Here is a 21,703-nt window from a genome sequence, read left to right as displayed (position 1 = left end):
AATGATTTTGATGGAGGGTCCTCTCTTTGTACCCTAGAACCACAGAATCAGGATTAGAAGGGATCTGATAGACAGTCCAACTCAAATCTGAACAAGAATCTCTTCCCTGGACCAGGTTTTTTTTATTTTCTTTATCTTTTAGGTTAGTCACAAGGGTTTTCAACATAAGGTCTCCCAAAGGTCTCTTTATATTAAAAATATTTTTACACTTACATTTCAATATAATTGACTTTCTTTATTATCCAGTGTATTTTGCTATAATTTATATATTAAAAAACATTCATCTAAGTCACGGTCCATAGTTTCACCTAACTGCTGCTAAAGGAATCCATGACACAAAAGAGGTTTAAATTTAACACCAGTGGCCAACCGAGGTAACTCTCTTTATACCATCATCAATCTGAAATTTCCCTATCCCTTGGTTTTGCCCTCATTGACAGACCTGAATACATGGAATCACTCTTCTATTTGGCACCTCTTTAAATAATTAAATAATTGTTTTATTTTATGTACTACCAAAAAACCAGTCTAATCCGTTTCATCAGACTCCTGCTAAAGGAATCCATGACATAAAAGAGGCTAGAACACTCTTCTCTCAGCCTACAAGTTACAAACCTGTGTTGGTAGAGAGTTCCCTCCTCTGAGAGTTCTGTACACTACTGAATAACAGCAGCAACCAAAACAAACAAGTAACAAAAGCTCTTCTCTTTTAGGCTAAATCTCTGAGTTCAATATAACTTAAACTGAAGGTCCTCACCTTTCTCATCTCCATCTCCCAGGAGGTCCCCAGCTTTCTTCTATCCCTATTTTTTTGTTTTTTTTTAAATAATTTTTTAATAATTTTTTTTTAGTTTTTGCTAGGCAATGGGGTTCAGTGGCTTGCCCAAGGCCACACAGCTAGGTCATTATTAAGTGTCTGAGGCCGGATTTGAACTCAGGTACTCCTGACTCCAGGGCCGGTGCTCTGTCCACTGCGCCACCTAGCCGCCCCTTTTTGTTTGTTTTTTGCAAGGCAATGGGGTTAAGTGGCTTGCCCAAGGTCACACAGCAAGGTAATTATCATTAAGTGTCTGATTTGGACTCAGGTCCTCCTGACTCCAGGGCCAGTGCTCTATGTACTGCACCACCTAGCTAACCTGTCTCCATCTTTTGAGCTTCATCAGTGAGTAAAGTAGAGAGTGAGGACAACCACTTTTGATACATACCTGTTGGAAGTCAGTCAGTTAATCTTTCCTAATCTCTTTCTTCATTTGTCAAATGAGCAGGGGCAGTGTTGCATAGTGGCTAGAGAGATGGCCTCAAAATCAGGAAAATTTGGGTTCAAATTTCACACTGACATAGATCAGTTGTGTGACCCTGGACCAATTTTTTATCTTCTCCATGTTTTAAGTAAGTTGTAAGGGTTTTCAACATAAGGTCTCCTTAAGGTTTATTTATTTTATTAAAAATGTTTTTACATTTGTATTTCAATATAATTGGCTTTCTTTATTATCCAGTGTATTTTGTTTAGTCTAAGCCAAGGCCCATAGTTTCATCAGACTGCTGCTAAAGGAGTCCATGATACAAAAGAGGTTTAAAAACTCTTCTCTCAACCCACAACTTACAAACCTGTGTTGGTAGAGAGTTCCCTCCTCTGAGAGCTCTCTGCACTAATGAATAACATTAACAGCGGTAATCACCAAATAACAATTCTACATCACTTACTATGTGGCAGACCCTGGATTTTGTGCTTTATAAAGATTATCTAAGCCTCATATTACAGATGAGAAAATTGAGGTAGACACCGTGGCTAAGTGACTTACTCAAGGGCGCATAACTAGCAAGTGTCTGAGGCTGAATCTGAATCCAGGTCTTCCTGATTTCAGAACCAATGCTCTATCCACTGTACCACCTAGCTGCTTTGACAAGGTCCTAGGTTCAGGATCTATCCCTATTGTAACAAAAAAAAGTTCAGAAAGAAAATATTTGTATTTTTGATTCTTCAAACTTGTTTGTTTCAGAAATAAAACATCCTCCAACCAATGCTTTGAATTAATCAAAAAATCCACTGAAAGGCAACATAAGCTGCTTAGGAATCAGTCCCAAATACAAACAAATGTGGTTCTGGAATCTTGCAAATAGAATTCTCAGGATCATTCTTGCCCTCCTCACCACAAACATTATCCTGACCTCCATATTTAGTAATCCAACAATTTAACTGGGCTGCTGCTTCCTTTCCCTCATTTGAAAACTCTCCTGGAAGGTTGAGGAGGTAAGTGGCTGGCTAAAGTGTGAAGGAGTTGGATTTTTTGGTCTTCCTGACCTATCTTGCTTTCTCTTCTCTAGGATCTGATCCTATCTCTTGGCACCTCCTCCCTCCAATGCCCAGGGTCCTTTTGCTGCTACCTTAACTCTCTATTTAATAACCCATGTAGGTATTGCTTCATGTCTCCATGGAAAAACCAAGACTATTACCTTTGGAAGAGAGCTTGGAAATCATCCCATCTCTCATGAGAAAACTGAGGTCTATGCAGGTAAAAAGCCAGCAAGGAACAAAATCCAGGCTTCCAAGCCTTCTGGTTCAGGGTTCTTTTTGCCACCACAGTCAGGAGTGTGCTAGAGTTAGCTCAAATTGGCTTGCAAAAGCCAATTGTTAAATTTTCAGAGCGAGCCTTGACACTACAAATGCTACAACTCAGGGCTTGATTTAGTCTTTTGTTGATTGTTCAGACTAAAGAAAGTAAAGAAGAAATCTTAATAATGCAGGTTAAAGAGAAAAATGTCAAGGGGTAGCTAGGTGGCACAGTGGATAGAGCACCGGCCCTGGAGTCAGGAGTACCTGACTTCAAATCCAGCCTCAGACAATAACCTTAACCTCACTGCCTTGCAAAAACTTGCAAGAGAGAGAGAGAGAGAGAGAGAGAGAGAGAGAGAGAGAGAGAGAGAGAATGAGTTTTTTCCCCTTTAAGAACATTAATAGTCTGGATGAATCTAGTCTACACTCCACTGCTGTTCCCTCCAAGTTCCCACATAAGGCAGTGACTTATTGGGGGGGAGGGGTGAAAGTATCTTTGGTCTAGGAGTTGAGCCCAAAACCCTTCAAATCACACCTGGCAGGTGGTTGCTTAAAGCAGTATGATCTTGGCCAAATCACCTAAGATCCCTAAGCCTCAGTTTCTTCATCTGTAAAATGAGAATAATGCTAGCGCCTATTTCACAACGTTGATTTGAGGAAGATTAGTTGTCATTATTATAATAAATGTGAAGCATTTTTACCAACATTGAGATTTGATATTCTAGCAGCAGTCTGGTGAAACCATGGACCTTAGCTTAGACTAATGTTTTTTAATGCATAAATTAAAACCAAATATATTGGATAATAAAGAAAGCCAATTATATTGAAATATAAATGTAAAAGGAAAGGGATCATGAAACAGAACCATTTCATTTTACAGTTTTGGAAAGTGAAACCAAGGGAGACGGGGAGATTTTCCCAAAGGAATTATCCCAAGGTGATAAAATGGAAAAAATTGAATCTGAATCCAAGTCCCATGGTTTCCATAAATATCAGTTACTATGCTAATAACTATTCTTGGAGCAGCTGGATCTGGAGTCAGAAAGACTCATCTTCCTGAGATAAAATCTTATTAGTTGGATGACCCTGGGCAAGTCACTTCACTCTATTTGCCTCAGTTTCCTAATATGCAAAATGAGCTTGAGAAAGAAGTGACAAGCCACCCTTTGTGATGCTCAAATGGGCTCCCAAAGAGTCAGGCAGTCTTCCATAATGTTATCTCATTTCAATTTCACAAGTGGATGCTATTTTGATGATAAGGAACATTCAGAGATTGCTTTAAGCTTGCCTTCCATGAACGTTAGCTATCATCATCATCATCATCATCATCATCATCATCATCATCATCACTACCATGTTGTTAAATCAGAAAATAGACCAGATTCCCTATTATCCTCTCTCAAGAATGAAAGGGCAGTTCTATTAGTGCTCCATTTGTCTAAAATTTTAAGTTGAGCTCTGAAGGCCTTTGATTCTTTGAAGTGCAGATGCCCCATGGACATCCAAAGCCAACCCAGTATGTGACAAGGAGCAATGGAAGTGCCATTGGTTCTGTCCACAGCTATTCCCTTCTTCCCCTTATAAGTAGCAATAAAGTTTGGTTATTTTTGGGATGCTTTTGGTCTTTATCAGAACAACCCTCTCCCCTTTTCTACTGCAGACTGAGAGAGAGTAAAGTCACTTGTTCATGGTCACACAATATATCAAGTTTCCAACCAAAGTCTGGATACCCAGTGACTCTACCCCAAGTGACCTCAGGACCACAACTCCAACAGTACCATTTCTATAGCCCTTGAAAGTCTTCATGGCACTCTGGGCAGCAACCCTACATATCTTCTTCACCCCAAATCTAAGAGTCAGAAAACTGTCCATGGGAGAGTGATGTCAATAGCCCCTTCAATGAAACCACTTCCTACCTTTAAAGGGAAGACTTGCCATCTTCAGCAAATGCAGTTCTGCATTTTATGATGCTTTAATTTGCTTCTTTGGGAGAGCAGACTTGGTAATAAAAGCTCCCTGTGTTGTAGCAAACATTGAGGCTGGAATTATTATCAGTAAGAATGCAAAGGGAATGCCTAATCATCTGGAACTGAAAAGAAGCTCAGCATGAACAACTTCAAGAAGCAGAAAGCGTCAAAGACATCTGTCGGTAGTAAGCAGATGTGTCTGTTCCCTGTCCAAACCCATTGCCCATCAAAGGGCAAAGCTCTTCTCTTCCATACAGGAAGGATCGGTGGCATTGTCACCTCCCTCTCTGTCTGTTGCCAATCTCCACAAAGGCCACTGGGGCATAGCAGAAACAGTAATTCTCGGCCATCAGTCTGTGACTGGACCCAGTCACTTGCTGTCTTTGGATCTCAGTTTCTGTATTGGTGAAATAATGGGATAGGACCCATTCTGCCCTAACAGTCTTTTTAGTTAAAGAATTATTCTTGGCATAGTGTATAGAGCCTAGACCTAGAGTCAGAAGGATTCATCTTTGTGAGTTCAACTCTGGCCTCCTCTCTGTAAAATGAACTAAGAAGAAAATGGCAAACCACTCCAATATCTTTGCCAAGAAAATCCCAAATAGGAATCACCAAGACTCTGTTGGACACGACTGAATGGACTGAATAACAACAAACGACTCCAAGGAATTATGGCAGACTTTAAACAAAGCAGAAGTTCTCCTATGGTCAGCTTCAGTGGTATGCTGGTAAATGTTTAACAACTGGCTACCAAGGAATAAAAAATTCATATGAATCATTAGCATTTTCTCCACCACGTTCTCAAGTCTACTCAATTAAAAAAAACCCTTAATAAATCAATGTTTTCTGTAATATTTTCTGACTTCTGAAGAATAAATGCTTACACTGAAAATTTAACAATGAGCTTACGAAAGTCGGTATGTGCTGGCTTCAGCATATTCCTGACTAGATGTCTCAACTGTATGAGTTTGAATCTTTCCTTGACCAATCCACTGTGAAACCATGGTCATCACTTTTTTAGCTTGTTTCTTCATCTGCAAAATGGAGAAAATAATGACTGTAGCGCTTTTTATAATGTTGGAGTGAGAATCAAACTAGCTTACACATCTACCTCAGTTGCTAGTTGCTTCATTTGGTCAGGTCATCTAAGATTCCTGTGCCTCAGTTTCCTCATCTATAAAATGGAAATAATGCTAGGGTCTGTTTCACAAGTTTGATATGAGGAAGATTATTGAGCATTATTAAAATGAATGTATAGCACTAAGCCAACATTAAGATAAGGCCATTCTAGAGCCAGAGGGGACTATGGGCGTCCAACTTCTTCATTTTACAGTCTTGGAAAGTAAGGCCTAGGGAGTGGCATGACTTTCCTAAGGCAACTAAAACTGGTGATAAGAAGAAAGAGAATTTGAACCCAAGCCCTGTGGTTTCTGTAAATTAGCATTTCTGTTTTTAATAATTGCTATTATGTGCTTTTCAGCAGGATTTGATGTTAATAATTCTTTTCTTATCCAGGCTATTATCTGCAAATCTCTATTGAAATGGAAATGTCTATGGGATCCAGAAATATTTTAGGTTGATATTATTTAGTCACAAGCAACTTAGGGAGAAGGAAGGTGTAGCAGGTTTCAGTGATGGGGGGTGGGGAAGGGCAGGGAGCTAGTGAGGAATGAGGAGAACTGAAGGATCTTGAGATCCTGCCAACTGGGCAGCCTATCAAGTTGATAAAAAGCTTCCTAGAATCCTATGATTTAGAGGAGAGAGGAAAATCTATTTTTTACAGACTGGGAAATTGAGTCATGGAGAAGCAAAGTGATTTACGCAAAACTGTTAAGAGAGGTACTAAGGAACAGTCAAGATCCTTTCCAGCTCCAAAATTTCAGGACACGAGGTGTCATCAGAAATATTTCAGAGACGGGGCAGCTAGGTGGCGTAGTGGATAAAGCACCGGCCTTAGAGTCAGGAGTACCTGGGTTCAAATCCGGTCTCAGGCACTTAATAATTACCTAACTGTGTGGCCTTGGGCAAGCCACCTAACCCCCATTTGCCTTGCAAAAAAAAAAAAGAAATATTTCAGAGAAGGGGAAGAGAGAACAGCTTTTATGAAGTGCCTTTGTTTTGGGCTCTGTGATAAGAATTTTCTAAAATCTCTTCACAATTCCATAAACCACAGCCTTTAGTAATGTTATTCAGGCAATTTCCTCTAAACTCATAGAAACTACCCACTTCAACAAAAAAAGGCAGAAATTCATCAATTAATAATAGCTGGCAATTATATGGTGCTTTAAGTGTGCAAAGTAGTTTACAAATTTGCAAACTTTACAAGTATTATGTCCTTGTCCTCCCTCCCCTCTTACAGGCTGGGGAGGTGGGTGCTATCATTAGCTGGATTTTACAGATCAGCTGAAATGATTTGCCCAAGAGTTGCATGCCTATGGGGTCTGGTAACTGTCTAGGACCAGATCTGGACTCCAAGCCCAGCTATCTGATTCAGTCTTCTAGAAGGATACAACACACTTAACAAGGATATAGATGGGAAGGGTGTGGAGGTCTCAGAGAAATGATGCCCTCTTCACACTCTTACCCACGGCCAAGTCTATAAAACCAAATTACTAAAGCAGCAATCTCTCAGGTGCAAAGCTATTCTGATATTCGGCCAGGATCACTCTTTCTTTTCTCTGTCTGGCAGTCGTCTTATCGCTCATTGGAATATTGCACATTCCATGTGCCCCCCTACCCTCACCGCCTAGATCAGATGTTCTATTTCTCAAAATCTCATTGTAAGAGAAAAAAATGTCAAATAGACATTTGGGCTCAGATGGTGGGATTTGCTGGGATTCGCACATGAGTTGGAATGGGAAGCGTGTTTCGTTTCCAAAACAATTAAAACAATAAGAGCAGCTAAAATGCTCCAGATGAAAGCTCTGTAGTGTAGAAATCGGAGATTCTACAAATGTCACACATGCTAGGCTTCCCATTTGGCCCGCACATACACATTTTCCATATAAAGTGTCATAAAGGAAGAAAATGAGCATTTTACTCTCATTTAAACCCTAGCATCTCTAAGTGGAAAGAGTTCATCTAGTCTAACCCATCTTGGTCGAGAATGAATTTTTACCACAACCACAATTAAATCATTTTTCAAGTTGTTTCCTGGAGTCTTCACCTTAGATCAACTTCTCATTCCACTTGTGCTCAGCTCTCATAATTAACATGTAACATCATTACAGGGAGCTCCAACTGGACACCCAGCAAGGTCCACCCCTTGTTTCCAGGTGTCTCCTCTGTGGTCCAAGCAGGACAAGATTAATCCTTCTTCCATATGATAACTTTCAGGGTATGGAGCAGTAAAATCTGGGCTGAATTTGGATTCGGGAAGATCTGGGGGCAAACCTTGACTCTACCACCCACTTACCTTTGTGACACTGGGCAAGTCCTTTAACCTTTTGAGGTTTCTAGGAGGAGATTGAACTGGACGACCTTGGAGGTCCATTACAGTTCTAAATCTATGATGCTTATGACATACATGGAGAGTTCATGTCAAACATTGTTGCCAAGCCTCCTACAACTGCACACTGGAAAAATTTATTTTAAAAGTAATGTTCCAAATGCCAGGATGCTCAACTGGGAAGATGACTTTTTAATTCTTTCAGGCAAGAAGACTCTCCAGGCATGTCTTGAATTGTGTCCATATGGTTCTTTTTGACACAACAGCTCCCAAAACATTTTGAACATGAAAGGGAAAAAAAGAGTAAACTGATGGGATGAGTGATTTATTGATCCAGAGTATCAGAATATTTTCATCCTCCTCACACATACACACACACACACACACACACACACACACACACACACACACTTTCACACACGATGGCACTGGCCATTCTACCACATGAAAGTGTTTTTTATGAATTTATTTAAAATCAAGTGTTCTTAATCCAAGGAGTTCTTTTCAAGGAAAGTCAAATTAGATTAAATAAGGTTTAAACAGGGATCTATAACAATCGATGTTTAATTAGAAAAGTACCTGACTCTGATACGGTTTTGCTTCTTTAAATTGTGTTTCATATTTTGTCATTTCTAAAAATTGCAAACCTTGGCAATTAATCATGAGTACTGATGAACTTTCACTTAACTGAAGATCATCTCTTGTTGGTTTGATTAATTCAATAAGAGAAGTCTGAGCCACTCACGTTTACATTAATTGAGTTGAGGGCCCTCGAATTATGATCGTGCCACATCTCTGTTCAAGAAACCCCACTGGCACCACCTTTGTCTGGCATCTAAAGTCCTTCATGTTTAGGCTTCAAATTACTTTTCCAGTCTAACTGAATATCACAGTGATATCCTGTCTGTTACATTCCAACATGCCTTTCAAGGTCATCCTCCATGACTGGAAGATTCTCCCTCCTTGCTTCTAACCTTGATAATACTTAGCTTATTTTATGGCTAAGTTCATATGTAACCATCTCCTACCCAGGCCTCTCCTTTTCTCTTCAATTACACGTATCCAGAAATCACCTTATATAATTTAAATTTATATTTGTTTATGGATTATTTCCCCTAATTCCCAAGAGGAATGGTAGAGGGGACTATTTTGTTTTTATCTTAGTCTTGCCCCTACCTGTTAAAAGGTAGACACTTAAGAACTGAGTTCAAATCCAGTCTCAAAAACATACTAATTGTGCGATCCTGGGTAAGTCACTTAACCTCTCAGGTTTATTTTCCTCATCTGTAAGACATGGATGATAACACTTATCTCCTAAATTTGTTGAGACAATAAAATGAGATATTTGTAAAGGTTTTCTATAAGTCTTGAAAAGCCATACAATGCCAGCTATTATTGTAAGTGCTTGTTAAATTAAATTGTTTGTTGAATTTACCTCATAGAGTAGTTCTGAGCAAAATACTTTGTAATCCTTAATGTATTATAAAAGTGTTATTTTCATTATATAGACAAGACAGTAATCACCTTTCTTTGCTAAAACATATCCTTGAAGCAAAAATAAGTAGCACATTGTTGCTGCCACTCTCCTCCTTTTGTCCTTATCCTTCCCTCTTCCATTCTTTTCCTCCCTCCTTCCTCTATCTCTAATTCTTTTGCCTGCTCCTTTTTCCTACCCCTTTCCCGCCATTTTATTTTTTCTCTTCCTTTCTCTGCTCCTTTCCATCCCATCTATTTTCTCTTTCCTTTCCCTCCTTCCTCATCTTGCTCTCTCAATCTTTCCTTTCTATTTAAAAAGTCATCATGGAGGAAAACCACTCCAGAAGAATGCACATGCCACCACTGTCATGATCAACAGATCATACCAACAGGTAGAAAAGCTCATGGGCCTCAGGAAGAACAGCAATACCTCCCCCCTCCCCCCCATAAGATGTCAAAGGTCTTGTGATCCGAGGTCAGCCCTCCTCAAATGGAGGGCTGATTTTATTTCAGTTTTTGTTTCCCCAGTGATTGGTACAGTGCCTTGGCTATATGAAGTACTCAGATATTAGTGGAACTGAATTGTGTCAGAGTGGGGAAAAAAGTCCTATGAGAACTACTTTTGTCAGCTATAAAATAGGGAAGAAAATTTTCCAATGGATAAATCTGAGTTATCTTTACATTTCTGTACTGTGAGTTGATGTCGTTCCACTACAGAAGAAAACATCATTTCAAAAAAGGTAGGCCAACAAAAAGCCATGAGCCAGCATCTCTACAGGTCCCATTCAGGTAGTTTCTTAGTGCTCAAATGGGACAAATGCAACATATGTTTGCATGGGTTAGCTGACAGTGATCATGGCTGTTTACTTAGTATGACTTCAGGGACAGTGAAAGGCAGAGGTGAAAACAGCAGAGTGTACCACAAAGACAACAGAAACAAGAACCCCCTTTAATATTACTTGATATCAGTGAAAAAAGTTTAAGTTTCCATTCTCTAAAGCATTGAGCCAGTTGCTTTGTGAGGCCATGTAACATGTATTAATTAAGAAAGTTAAAAGTCTTCAGTGGATGGAGAGTGCCATGTAAGAGGCACATGTCTCAACCCTTGCCTGGGGGCACAAATGCTTTGTCCTACTTTAGTGAAAGGTCCCACCTGTCCTCAAATCCCTTTCCCTCCAGTCAAAAATTCCAACTCTTAGGTAGAGCCTGACTCTAGAGGGAGAGGACCAGGGTTCAAACGCTGACCCTTTCATACTTACTACCCATAAGATCCTGGGCAAGCACGTATATGAAAAATCAACCTCATTGGTCCTGGGATATTTGGAAGAACCACTCTAAAAGGATCCATGTGTCAACTGGTGCTTATTACAATGAATAAGAGTATTCAATAGATATCTTTATGATGCCAGGAACCCCAGAAGACAGTTGCCATTACATGGTGATGACCCCATGGGAGTTGTACAGGCTAGACAGGCATGGTTAGGCTGTGATCTGCATCACTGGAACTTTTTAGAAAGTAATTAGTTTGTTTTAAGTATATTGATATTTTTCTGGCTATTTCCTGATTGAAAAAAATACTATGTTATATGAAGAAAAGAAAGGGAATTTAGGAGAATAAGGGCCCCAGAGGATGGTTGTTCGGCCAAAGCTAGCAGGAAAGGTAGGCTTGAAGGAGGGCTTAAGAATGACAACATCCCAACACAAAGTCTTTGGGTATAAGGGAGAAAGATGAGACTATCAAAGTGAAAACTATCCAAATGGGATAAATCTGGGAATGAATGAAGAGCTTAAGCACTTTCCTTCTGCTGCCTGCTTGATGAAGTATCTAGAAATAAGGCTACAAGTTCAACTGTTTGGGTTTTACACTTGGTGCCTAATCCTGTCTGGCCATCCTGCATGTGACCAAAAAGAACCATGAAAAGAGAGGGAGCTACATCACGTTATCATTTAGAACTAAGGGTATGCTTTTCTTCCTAACTTTATAAGTGCTCTCTACACCAGATCATGAGTAAATTAACTAGGTCTGCTTTGTTTATCACATATGTGATACTTATGATAGCCATGTATTCAGTTTAGTCAATGGGGAAATTCTAACCAGGCCATCCCTTCAAATAAAGATATTCTTACAAGGGTAGAATGAACTGTCAACAGATGATGAAACCAGTTATTTGAAAGGATAATTGATCTTTGCCATGGCTTTAAAACCACTAGGAGCTCGTTACTATTGCTTTTGGTCCTCAATGAAGACCAATGAGATCATGAGGGTGATAGCTTGACTTAGCTCATGAATGAAATTTAAGAGGAGGCAGAGTTGCATAGAGTCAGCCTCACTCGGAGTCACTGAAGTCCAGTGGCAAAATAAAAGCCAAAATGAATGGTGATAGCCAGGGGTGCAGAGGATAACTTTGGCCATTCTAAATTCTAAATCTAAGATCTTTCCCAGGCCTCAGTTTGCCTGAGGCAACTCCCATTCAATGACTAAGGGCTTGTAAGAATAGATAGAGATCAATGATGGCCCCCATGGCTTTCAATGTGACATGAGCTGTATAAAGCCTAAGAGAGTAAGATTGATAGCTATCTTCCAGAATCAATAATAAATCCTTTTAAAGTTTAAAGTGAGTTCACTTATTTTCAGGAACAGAAAAAAAAAAACCCATCCTAAATAAAAAACCCTAAAGAGATGCCCTTCTCCCCACTCCCTCATCCCAACCCACTGAAAAGCTTTTAGTGCCAGACGGGTACTTGATTCAATGCTTCTTAGCTGCAAATGTTAACATAACACCTACACCCAAATGGCCAGATAAAATGTTAGGAAAAAATCCCTCCTCAATGATTACTGTTTTCATAATTTGGATACTTCAGCTCACTGAGTTATTATTCCCAGTGAAAATGCACAGCCTTAGAATTATGTTAGATAATAAACAATACCCAGGGTAAAGGAAAAACTTTTTATATTAAAAAAATTCATCTTCCCTTAAGACTTGGCTCTATGGGTAGCAACTTAGATAAAATTACCTAGGATTCAGATTTCTATCTCTCTGTAAGTCATTTTCCCAAAACACATTATCTTGGTTTGTTTTTCTTGGGAGCTAGAATTCTCACTGGCAAACAGTCTGGAAGGCTAGTAAATCCATGCATCTGAGCTTAATTTAGTAAATTAAAATGACCTCCTAAGATACTAAATTTGCATATGTCCTCAATCCTACTTAAAAATCATTTAAAAGGTATTATGATTGAAATTAGTGTTTTAAGGTAACAGAATTCTCTGTATTACTATTACTGATTTGAAAGTCACATTAAAGGTTTTATGCTAATTTCAAGTCATTCATGTTGGAGTATAGAATAAACTAAATAAAGAAGCTATTACTTTGAAAAAAATCATTCAAAACATTCTCTTGATAGAAAGGAGAAAGCATGTTTCCTTAATGCACTCATTGACTCTCTTTAGTGAGAAAACCTTCAACTAATATTTGCATCCTAAATCCCAAGATGTAGATGTTTTAAGAAGTAAGAAATGTGATAAAAGGCAAAAGACCTTGTCTGATCTTTTTTGTATCAAAACCTTTATGGAATATGATCTAAAATAAATGACTCCAATTACACTGTGAAAGGAAGAGGGTCACAGAAATTTGATGTTTTATAAATTTATATTAGAATTTGCTTCCATCCCAGGCAATCTCTCTCCTACATAATGAAATATGCCATGGTAATTCAAATTTTCAAGTCTCTTGGGGAAAATGGAATTTAGAGAAAAAAAATCACTCATAAGAATGATCAATTGATCAATTGATACAGATACTGGATGAATATTAAAAACTGGCTTCCTTTTAAATAAAGAAGAAAAGAAATGGCTGCTATAACATCTATACTGAGAGATTAGGAGACATCCATGAAAAGTGTCATGGCCAGAGAATTAACTGTAAGAAGCTCCCTATCCAAGTTTTCATAGGAAATACTTACTGACATAAATAATTAGTCTTGATCAGGGAGTACCTTGCTTCTAAGTGAATTTGTGCTGAAGAACCTCACACAAAGGGAAACTTATGCAGTCTCTGTTTCCCTTAGGGTTTGACAGGAAAAAAAAAACCCAAGAAAAAGGATGCTTGCCAGTTGAAGACCATGTGTGATGGTCGTATCAGTAGGAAAGGTATAAATTAAGTAAAACTTACTCGAGATCCCTTATTGTAAGAAAACGGGAACAAAACACAGGTATTTTGACAATGAAGCTCAATGCAACTATTTAGCCACATGATCTGAAAATGAGAAAAGGAAAAGGATTAAAAAAATTAAACAAATATGGTCAAAGGCAATTTTGCAAGGATCTACAGAGACTATGTGATGTTTATGATGGAAGTAAAGCTTCAAGAAGGAAGCAAAGAAAGATCTTAGTGGATAGAGAAGATTCCAAACCAGTATCACAGGTATGAAGCTGGAAGACTGTTAGGGCAAAAAAGATCAGTAAATATTTGTAATCCTCTAACAAGTCTGGGACTCTCAAGGGGCACTTTCTTCTGATGTTCCAAAGATGGTAGCATCAGGAGACAGGCCACAGAATTACTAAGCCTCAGTTGGGAAGGGCCTCAGTGGCCATTCAGGTCAAGTTCATCACTGAATTGGAATCCAATCATACAATGTTCTTCATAAGAGGTCATCCAACCTTGGTTTGAAGACCTCCAATGAGAGGTCATTCCATTCTGGGACAATGATCAGAAAAGTTTCCTAATACCAGGACCAAAGGGTCCTCTTTGCCACCTTCATAGTTGCTTCTCATGTCATTTGGCTCACTGGGCCAAGTAGAATTTCTCCTGAAAAAGGCAAACACGTATCCAAACTCACAGGCAGGATTCCAACTGAATACAAAAGAACTTCCAGAAAATAGAATTTGGATGAGGATATGATCCCCTTTCTTCCCATCCCAGGCCATCTAACCCAGATTCCTGCAGATATTAAAGGGCTGGGGGGAAGCAGGTAGTGAAGGCCTCAGGCCCAGGTCTCCTTCCCATCATTACAATCTGGATCCCTCGAGTTGCAAGGCCAATATGACCCCTCACACTGCCTGGATAAACATGGAGTCATCAACTACAGTCCTTCCAGTAAGATGAGATACCATTTGTCCTGCTGCTGTGTCCCCTCAACTTCCATAGATTTGGTTTCTGATTTGATACTACATTAGGACTCGAGACTTTTCATCCACTTGCTGTTTTATCTCTCAGACAGAATGTAAGGTCCTCAAGAGGAGGGAACATTTCATTTTTCTATTTGGTTAGTCAGTTTGGCATATAAATGGGTTTTGCTCCAATCAGGGAAGAAATGTATGTAAATTATATGTGTAAATATACATGTGCATTTATATATGTCAGTATATACAGTGCTGTGAATGATGTGGACACATACAGAATGAAAAAGAACTCACTGGGGGGATAAACTGCTCCAGTGATTATCAATGACAGAAGGGACTTGGGTGCCTGATGCCTAGTGGTGGATTCTCTTATCTACCGTACATGTAATCAATGTGCTCATTAGGCTAGTCCAGCCTAGGCAGTGAAAACCAAGCAGGAAAATCTAAATGGGCAGAATTAAAAAAGTGACTAAATTCTTCCCCAGGTGTTTGATGGGTCACTTTTGACATAGAATGGAACCTGAACAGTCCATTCCTCAATGTTCTGGAAAAACAAGAACTTCAAGGAACCAGAGGTGGGAGATAGGAAAAGGATGGATATGGAAAGTGAGTAGAAATAAAGGAAGATGGTGACGAAGGTTACTGCAACTGATAAAAGTCCTTAGATATGACCAAAAGGGAACATTCCTAAAAAGACCAGGATGCTGCCATCTGATGCCGGCATTGGCCTTGTCTCCCGTCTTTCCTCCAGTCTCAGTGAAAATCCCATATTCTCCATTTGTCCTTCAGGCTTATCCCTTCCCTCTCTGATCTCCAATTTAAATTGTATCCATATATAAGATTACCAGGATGTCATTCACATGTGTCCCCCATTAGAATGCCAATTCCTTGAGGATGGGCACTGCCCCTTTTTGCATTTCTCATCCTTGGCACAGTGGTTGGCACACCACAGGAGCTGAATACTTGTTGACTTGCCTAAGAACCAGTACCCTATTCCCACAGTGGTCACATAGGAAATGAGGCAACACTCCGATGGATACTCGATATGGCTAGCCATTACTATTTTTCTTTTTCAGAGGGCCAATGACATTATGGGGCAACGAGGCAGTGTTGCTCAAATCGTCAGCCTCACTCTCTAAGCTATTGAAGTCCAGGGGCTGGTATGCTGGCAATGACCCAGGATACCATGGGTGACCTTGGGATCTCTCAGCACAGCGTCTACTTCAGCTGCCTTCATGGCCACTGAAACAAATCCAAAGAAATCTTTAAATGCTTGGGGAAGACATTCCCCTAATGGCCAGCTAGACATTCTCAGAGCAGTAAAGGAATTGGTTTTCAGGTGGCTATATGGACAGTGGTCACTACTGGGTAGACCTATTCACAGCAAATTTTGATGGCCAGAGGACCTGGGGAAACCTAGGCATTTTACCTATTAGGGTGTGTCCATGTGGCCTCAGATAGTTTAGTTTTCAACGATCTCTTGGTCAAGACCTAAGAAAAGTACTGACACTTACTAGGCCATGCCAGATGGTTCATTCAAAAGTCAAAACAGGAAGTTGCCTCATATGGTGGATTCCTATACCAATGGGTCAAGGTAGTAATAACAAAAAAGGAGGTTATCGTTATTATCACCCAAGCATTGGTAAATCTTTTCTGCCTGTCTATGAGTGAGGTGAAGGAAAGAGGGTTCCCAACATCATTCAGTTAGTGAAGATGATGGAAAAATTTCTATAGTATCTGGAAATCAATAAGCAAATCCATTTAATCTAGCATTCATAACTGGTTACACAAAACACTGTACCCTGGAAGATTAGTTTCTTGAGGGAAACATCTGGAACCAAATCAGCTGAAGCTTAGAGAGCAGTGAACAAACCTATTAGGCTCAGGTTCCACACCTTGTTGGTTTTGCTAGATGCATTATGCAAGTATTTGAAGAGTGGTAAATATCATAGATTTAGATGTCTCCTCAGGCCACAGCAATGGAGAGGTTTGGGGAGAGTAGGTGGGTGAATACTGCTAATATTTAGAGAATGGCACTATTTGTATGAGTTAACCAGAAATGCCCAACCTGAGATGCTTGCAGAAGAGCAGTTATTTGCTGAAGGTCAGATGAGGTGATGTCTGCATTGGTCAAAGGTTAAGAGCGTTACCTTTGAGAGGCTAAGCTGGGTTATAGGAGCACAGCACTCCTTGTACCAAGTCATATGAGACAATCAAGGTCAATAGCATTAAAGTCAATCTCCACATAATCTTCTGACCCTGACCCAAAGGAGTATGATAGAAAACTGGCTGGACTTGAATTCAGAAAATTTGGGCTCAGATCTCAGCTCTATAAGCTTAGTGTACCCTTGGGTAAAATCCCACCACACTCTTTTCATCTGTAAAATGATATGGGACATTGTAAAGGGAAGCCCTAACTAGAATATGGACTTAAGTACTCACCCTTTAATGCTACAGAGCAGACCTTTTGTTAACTGTTTGCTGAATAAAGCAACGTGCACATTAATGAAATCTATAGTGGTAGATTTGGTGGATTTCTGGAAATAATTTTCTGCAGGGCCTTAGTAAGATAGTGATTTAGAAATGTGTTCAGGGTCATTGCCTGATCCTCATTCTTAAATACTTATGGGTGGTATGTGGGAGTGTTTCTATCTTTACTTCCTATCAATGATAAAAGATAAGGAGGCAAATCCTTCCCATCCCCCCTACCATAGAGCAAAGGGGCCAAGTTCTTTCCCTTTTTTTACTCTCCTTCCATGTATAGTTTCAGAGGTTTCCATATACAGAAATATGAAACTAATGGGTTCTGCCTCAAAATGTCCAATAAAAAAATGGAAACAAAAGAGAAAATTAGGAAACATACATGTTTTCACGATTTAAAATTTAACATACATAATACATGTAAACTGTCATAAAATCCATAAAAATACAGTGCTATGGTATTTCCTAATACATCCATTCAATCTCTCTTGGATTTCATCAGCATATTTTATAAGCTTACTCTGTTGAGACCTTCTGTAGCCTAATTTACTGGTGGGAATAGGGAGAGAGGCAGAAGACATATGAGTTGTGTTTGTCCATCCTCACATCAAAGCAAGAAATAGTCTTGAAAAATACAAAAAATACATAAAATACTGAGTTTTACTACTGTTTATCATCATACAGTGAACATGTTACTAATCTATGTTACTGTAAAAGATAATCTATATCTGCTAGATATGGTTATGGCTGAATGTACCTTTTAACCATCTAGTCTTCTATAAGTTTACAACATAAGTAAAGCTGCTGGTGGAATTACATCAATAAATACTGTTACAAAAGTAAATATTTGAAAAGACATCCAGATCATTAACTTTTGCCAGTGTAACAGTGATAATCTATATAAATATATATGTATGAGATAAATATATCATACATATATATTTATATATACAATGATGGAGATAAACATACAACAGGGTTTGTTTGTACAGAATTTCTTACCTATCTTGAATGTGAATTCAATTGAATTTGTTTCTATAGTTTGGAGTCAGAAAGAGTCAGCATTTTTTAAGCAAAATGTGTTAAAAGTTGGGACAGATATCATAAAAGAAATACTATATGCCAAGAGAATGTCACTTGAATCAATCCTTACTGATGGCAAGGGCAGTAGGAGCTGAGAAAGCCAAAACCCAAATACCTTTATCTCCTTGCTTTTGGAGTTCAGAGAATGAGACTATAACTTTTCTTATTCTCTCCCTCTCTCCTTGACTCTTCCCAAGTAGCCTCTTACAAATCTCATGATTCCTGATTTGGCATGCCTGCATCAAAGAAGGCACTGAACTCTATGAACAAAGCAAAATTGGAGTAGTTCAAAAAGAAATGTAAGTTCTGTAAATGTAGACATCTCTATTCTAAATATTCATGTGAAATCAAGATTTCTGAGCTCTTTTTGGTCTGATAAGCCACAGTCAGACACACAACATAGAGCTGTCATTTTTGGTCCTCTTCCAGCATCCTTTGCTCTCTCTTCAAGTGCTCCATTTGTTCCATTGTAACCTAATCCTGTTTCCTTGGAACTCTTGTAAAAAGCAAATGAACAAATGAGACAAATGACAAATCTAAAAAACTAGAAAAAATAAAAACTCCATACTAGAAAGAGCTAGGGTGCAAAGGAGATTCTTAATTTTTAAAAGTTCCTAGAGTGAAAATTCTTTGGGAATGACAAATTAGCCCCAGAGGGGTTAAGACTCCTTAGCTCAAAGACACCAGGTTTGAGTGGATCTATCTGAGGTTTTCATTTTCCTTTGCTTTCTGTGAAATGAGTATAGATCTTTCTCCATAGGTTAGGCCAATTCTTTTGCTCTGGTAGTAAGTACAGAAAAAAAAAGAATAAAAAGAACAGGAGAATTGTTCACTAGGAAGAAGAGGAAGATAAACCTATAAGTAGCCCTTGCCCCTCTCAGGAATGATGACAAGGCTGAAGACAGACTGTAAGTTTAGGGAACCTAAAGTCTTGGAGCCTGGGGATCCAACAAAGGGGTCAACAAGGGGGTCAGGAGGTGCTTCTGTTATCCTCCCGGTCAACCAGGCTTCTTTTGTCTGAATTTTATTGAGAGAATGTTGTATATATAATTGATTGTATTTATCACTAAAGTCAGAGTTTGCTCAGAATTTAAAATCTTGCTACTATTTCCAAATACCCTAAAAAAAATTTTTTTTCCTGGGGTGGGAGTAGTCATAGTTTATAAAAGTAAGCATTTCCAAATTAAGTAAAATTGTTTAAAGCAGTATTCTCAATTGAGGTACGGTCATAAGACATACAATAGTATTTGTTTATCCTTTATATTCAAATTATAGTATAAAAAAATAAAATGAACTCAAATTTTCTATAAAAGAGTCAGTAAAAAAAAAATCAAAAACCTTTTTTTGTACTTTTTCATTTCAGAAACACAATAAAAAACTTTTATCTCTAACAAGGCAAAGTGAAGACCTGAATGGTCATTTTGGCTTTTAAGTTATAAACTGAATAAAGGGAATGAATGAGCAGTTTGAATCCCTATTTGCTTTTTATCAGATTAGGGGCCTAAAGTTGACCAGGAAGTGGGTTGGGCTACAGTCAACAATCAGCAGACCTGTCACTGAGTCAAAATTTCTGGTCACTGCAAAAGTCCTTAGACCTTAAAAGCAATTGCCTTAAGATCAATGATTTTCTTGGTGGTGCCGGATATCTGAGTCTTCAGACTAAATTCTCAGCAAGTCTAAGGGAAATAAGATGAAGCATGGTAGCCATAAGCAGAATGTAGCACATCATCAGAGAGACTTCGTTGAGAAAAGGCATAAAGGACACGTGAAGATTTATGCATCCACCCACGTAAATATTTATGATTTAAAAAAAGAGACTTGTCATGTAACCCAAATGAAGAAAACTAGATGAACCATTCAGAGAGTGCCCTGGAACACCTACACCAAGAACACCCAAGAGAGGTGATGAGCATAAAAGGACATAATACTCACACTGATAAAATCACAACTCTTATTAAATTGCTAAATATCATAAAAATGTTGTAATGTTTTGATTATATATATAGATATTAAAAGAAAAATAACCAGATAGTATTGTTGCAATAAAATTATATATCTGGTCAAAAACCTTTTTAATAGTTCAAATTTTAATTTTCAAGTGTAATAACTATAGAATATATTTGGAGACTTTCAAGATATTTTGCACCTTATCGCAACTAAAAATATAGTAAGCTTAAAAATGGTTAAAAACCATGAAATATATTTAGTACATTGAAAAAGTAAAAAAAAATATTTACAAGATTACAAGAAATAAGTAAATTTCTCAGAAGGAGAGAAATCTTACCAATATTTAGGTAATGTTAATGCAGGAAAAAGAAATGTGATATAATGATTAATATTTTAAAGACCCTGTTGCTACACAACATTCAAGCCAAAATCAAAACCACTATGCAAAAGGGTTTGAATTAACTTAGAGGCAGGCAAATTTGAACTGCTCATGGCAATGGACAACAAAGAACATTAAAAAATGAAATTCAAAGAAATGTCCTAAAAGTCTCTTGAAAGGACTCTTGATTGTTGGTTGGCTAATTTTATTTTACCAATCAGCCAAAGCCAAGGCTTTGAATTTTCTCATTTTCCTCCTGCCCTCTTCAACTTTCTGGTAGTAAAGGTTATAGGTACTGGAATTGAGGAGAGGAAGCAGGTCTGATGATTCCAGGACCAGCCCTATTTCAGGCTACAAATTAACAACTTCCATTTCTTCTACGCAGGCCTCTTATTCAATCTTGGTAGGATGGATAGTTGGTTCAGGAATATGAACACATATGATAATTTGCATAGCAAATTTCAGGAGCATGTCTTTAACAGAAACTAATAATGGTAATAATGGTAATAAAGGTGAAAGCAACTGTTATCTGAATTGACAAATTTTTAAACTAAAAAATTTTATATTTCAAATTTTTTCTAAAAAACTTCTGAGATGTAAATTAAAATGATCTTAATGAGTTAATAGCAAAAGGTTAAACAACAATATCTAATGTGGTTCAGTTTCTATGACAGTGGTTCAAGTAGTATTCATCGTTCTTTAATAACTTCCAATACTTTGTAAATTCTGTTTTGGAATACTGTAGTAAAATGAGGTCTTGAGTCCTTTATCAAGAGGCTGCATAATGGGGTTCTGCCAGCATTGGAAGGATCTTCCACATCCCAAATCTCAGGCATACTGCAACCAGGCCTAGAAAAACAAATGGTTGCATGAATTAGAAATATACATATAGACCCACAATCTGGGAGCTAGTCCCATCTCTAATGGGAATGTGCAATGTGATTTGAGCAAAGTCATTTAGCTTATCCAGGTCTGAGAGTTCTTATCTAAAAGAGTAAGAGGATTATTCCAGAGACCCAAAATATTTTTCTAATTTGAAATTCTATGACACACAGATATAAATACACATAGAAGTATATATCTATGTACATAATGGGGAAGAAAAAACACTAGATTTTGAAAAACATCTCTGAGAGAGGCTAAAATCTGAGAATTTCAAAGGGCCAGGGCCCATGTAAACAGTGGGGAAAAAAGAAAGAATAATCTGAACTGCTTAAAAACTCATTTATGAGAGGGGCACAGCCAAGAG

At 38.3% G+C, this 21,703-nt stretch overlaps 1 protein-coding gene across 1 annotated transcript in view; it reads right to left on the bottom strand.

Annotated features, from left to right (window-relative positions):
- Positions 1–12,164: 12,164 nt before the first annotated feature.
- Positions 12,165–21,703, bottom strand: part of LOC141496391 (protein C-mannosyl-transferase DPY19L1) — a 125,109-nt gene continuing 115,570 nt past the window's right edge. The window contains exon 22 of the mRNA XM_074198922.1: positions 12,165–21,303. Coding sequence (XP_074055023.1) covers positions 21,144–21,303 — 160 coding nt within the window. The 3' untranslated portion in view covers positions 12,165–21,143. The remainder of the gene's footprint in view (positions 21,304–21,703) is intronic.

The sequence above is a fragment of the Macrotis lagotis genome, chromosome 8, assembly GCF_037893015.1.
Source record: "Macrotis lagotis isolate mMagLag1 chromosome 8, bilby.v1.9.chrom.fasta, whole genome shotgun sequence".
Lineage (NCBI taxonomy): Eukaryota > Metazoa > Chordata > Mammalia > Peramelemorphia > Peramelidae > Macrotis > Macrotis lagotis.
This window is presented reverse-complemented; position numbering and strand designations above follow the sequence as displayed.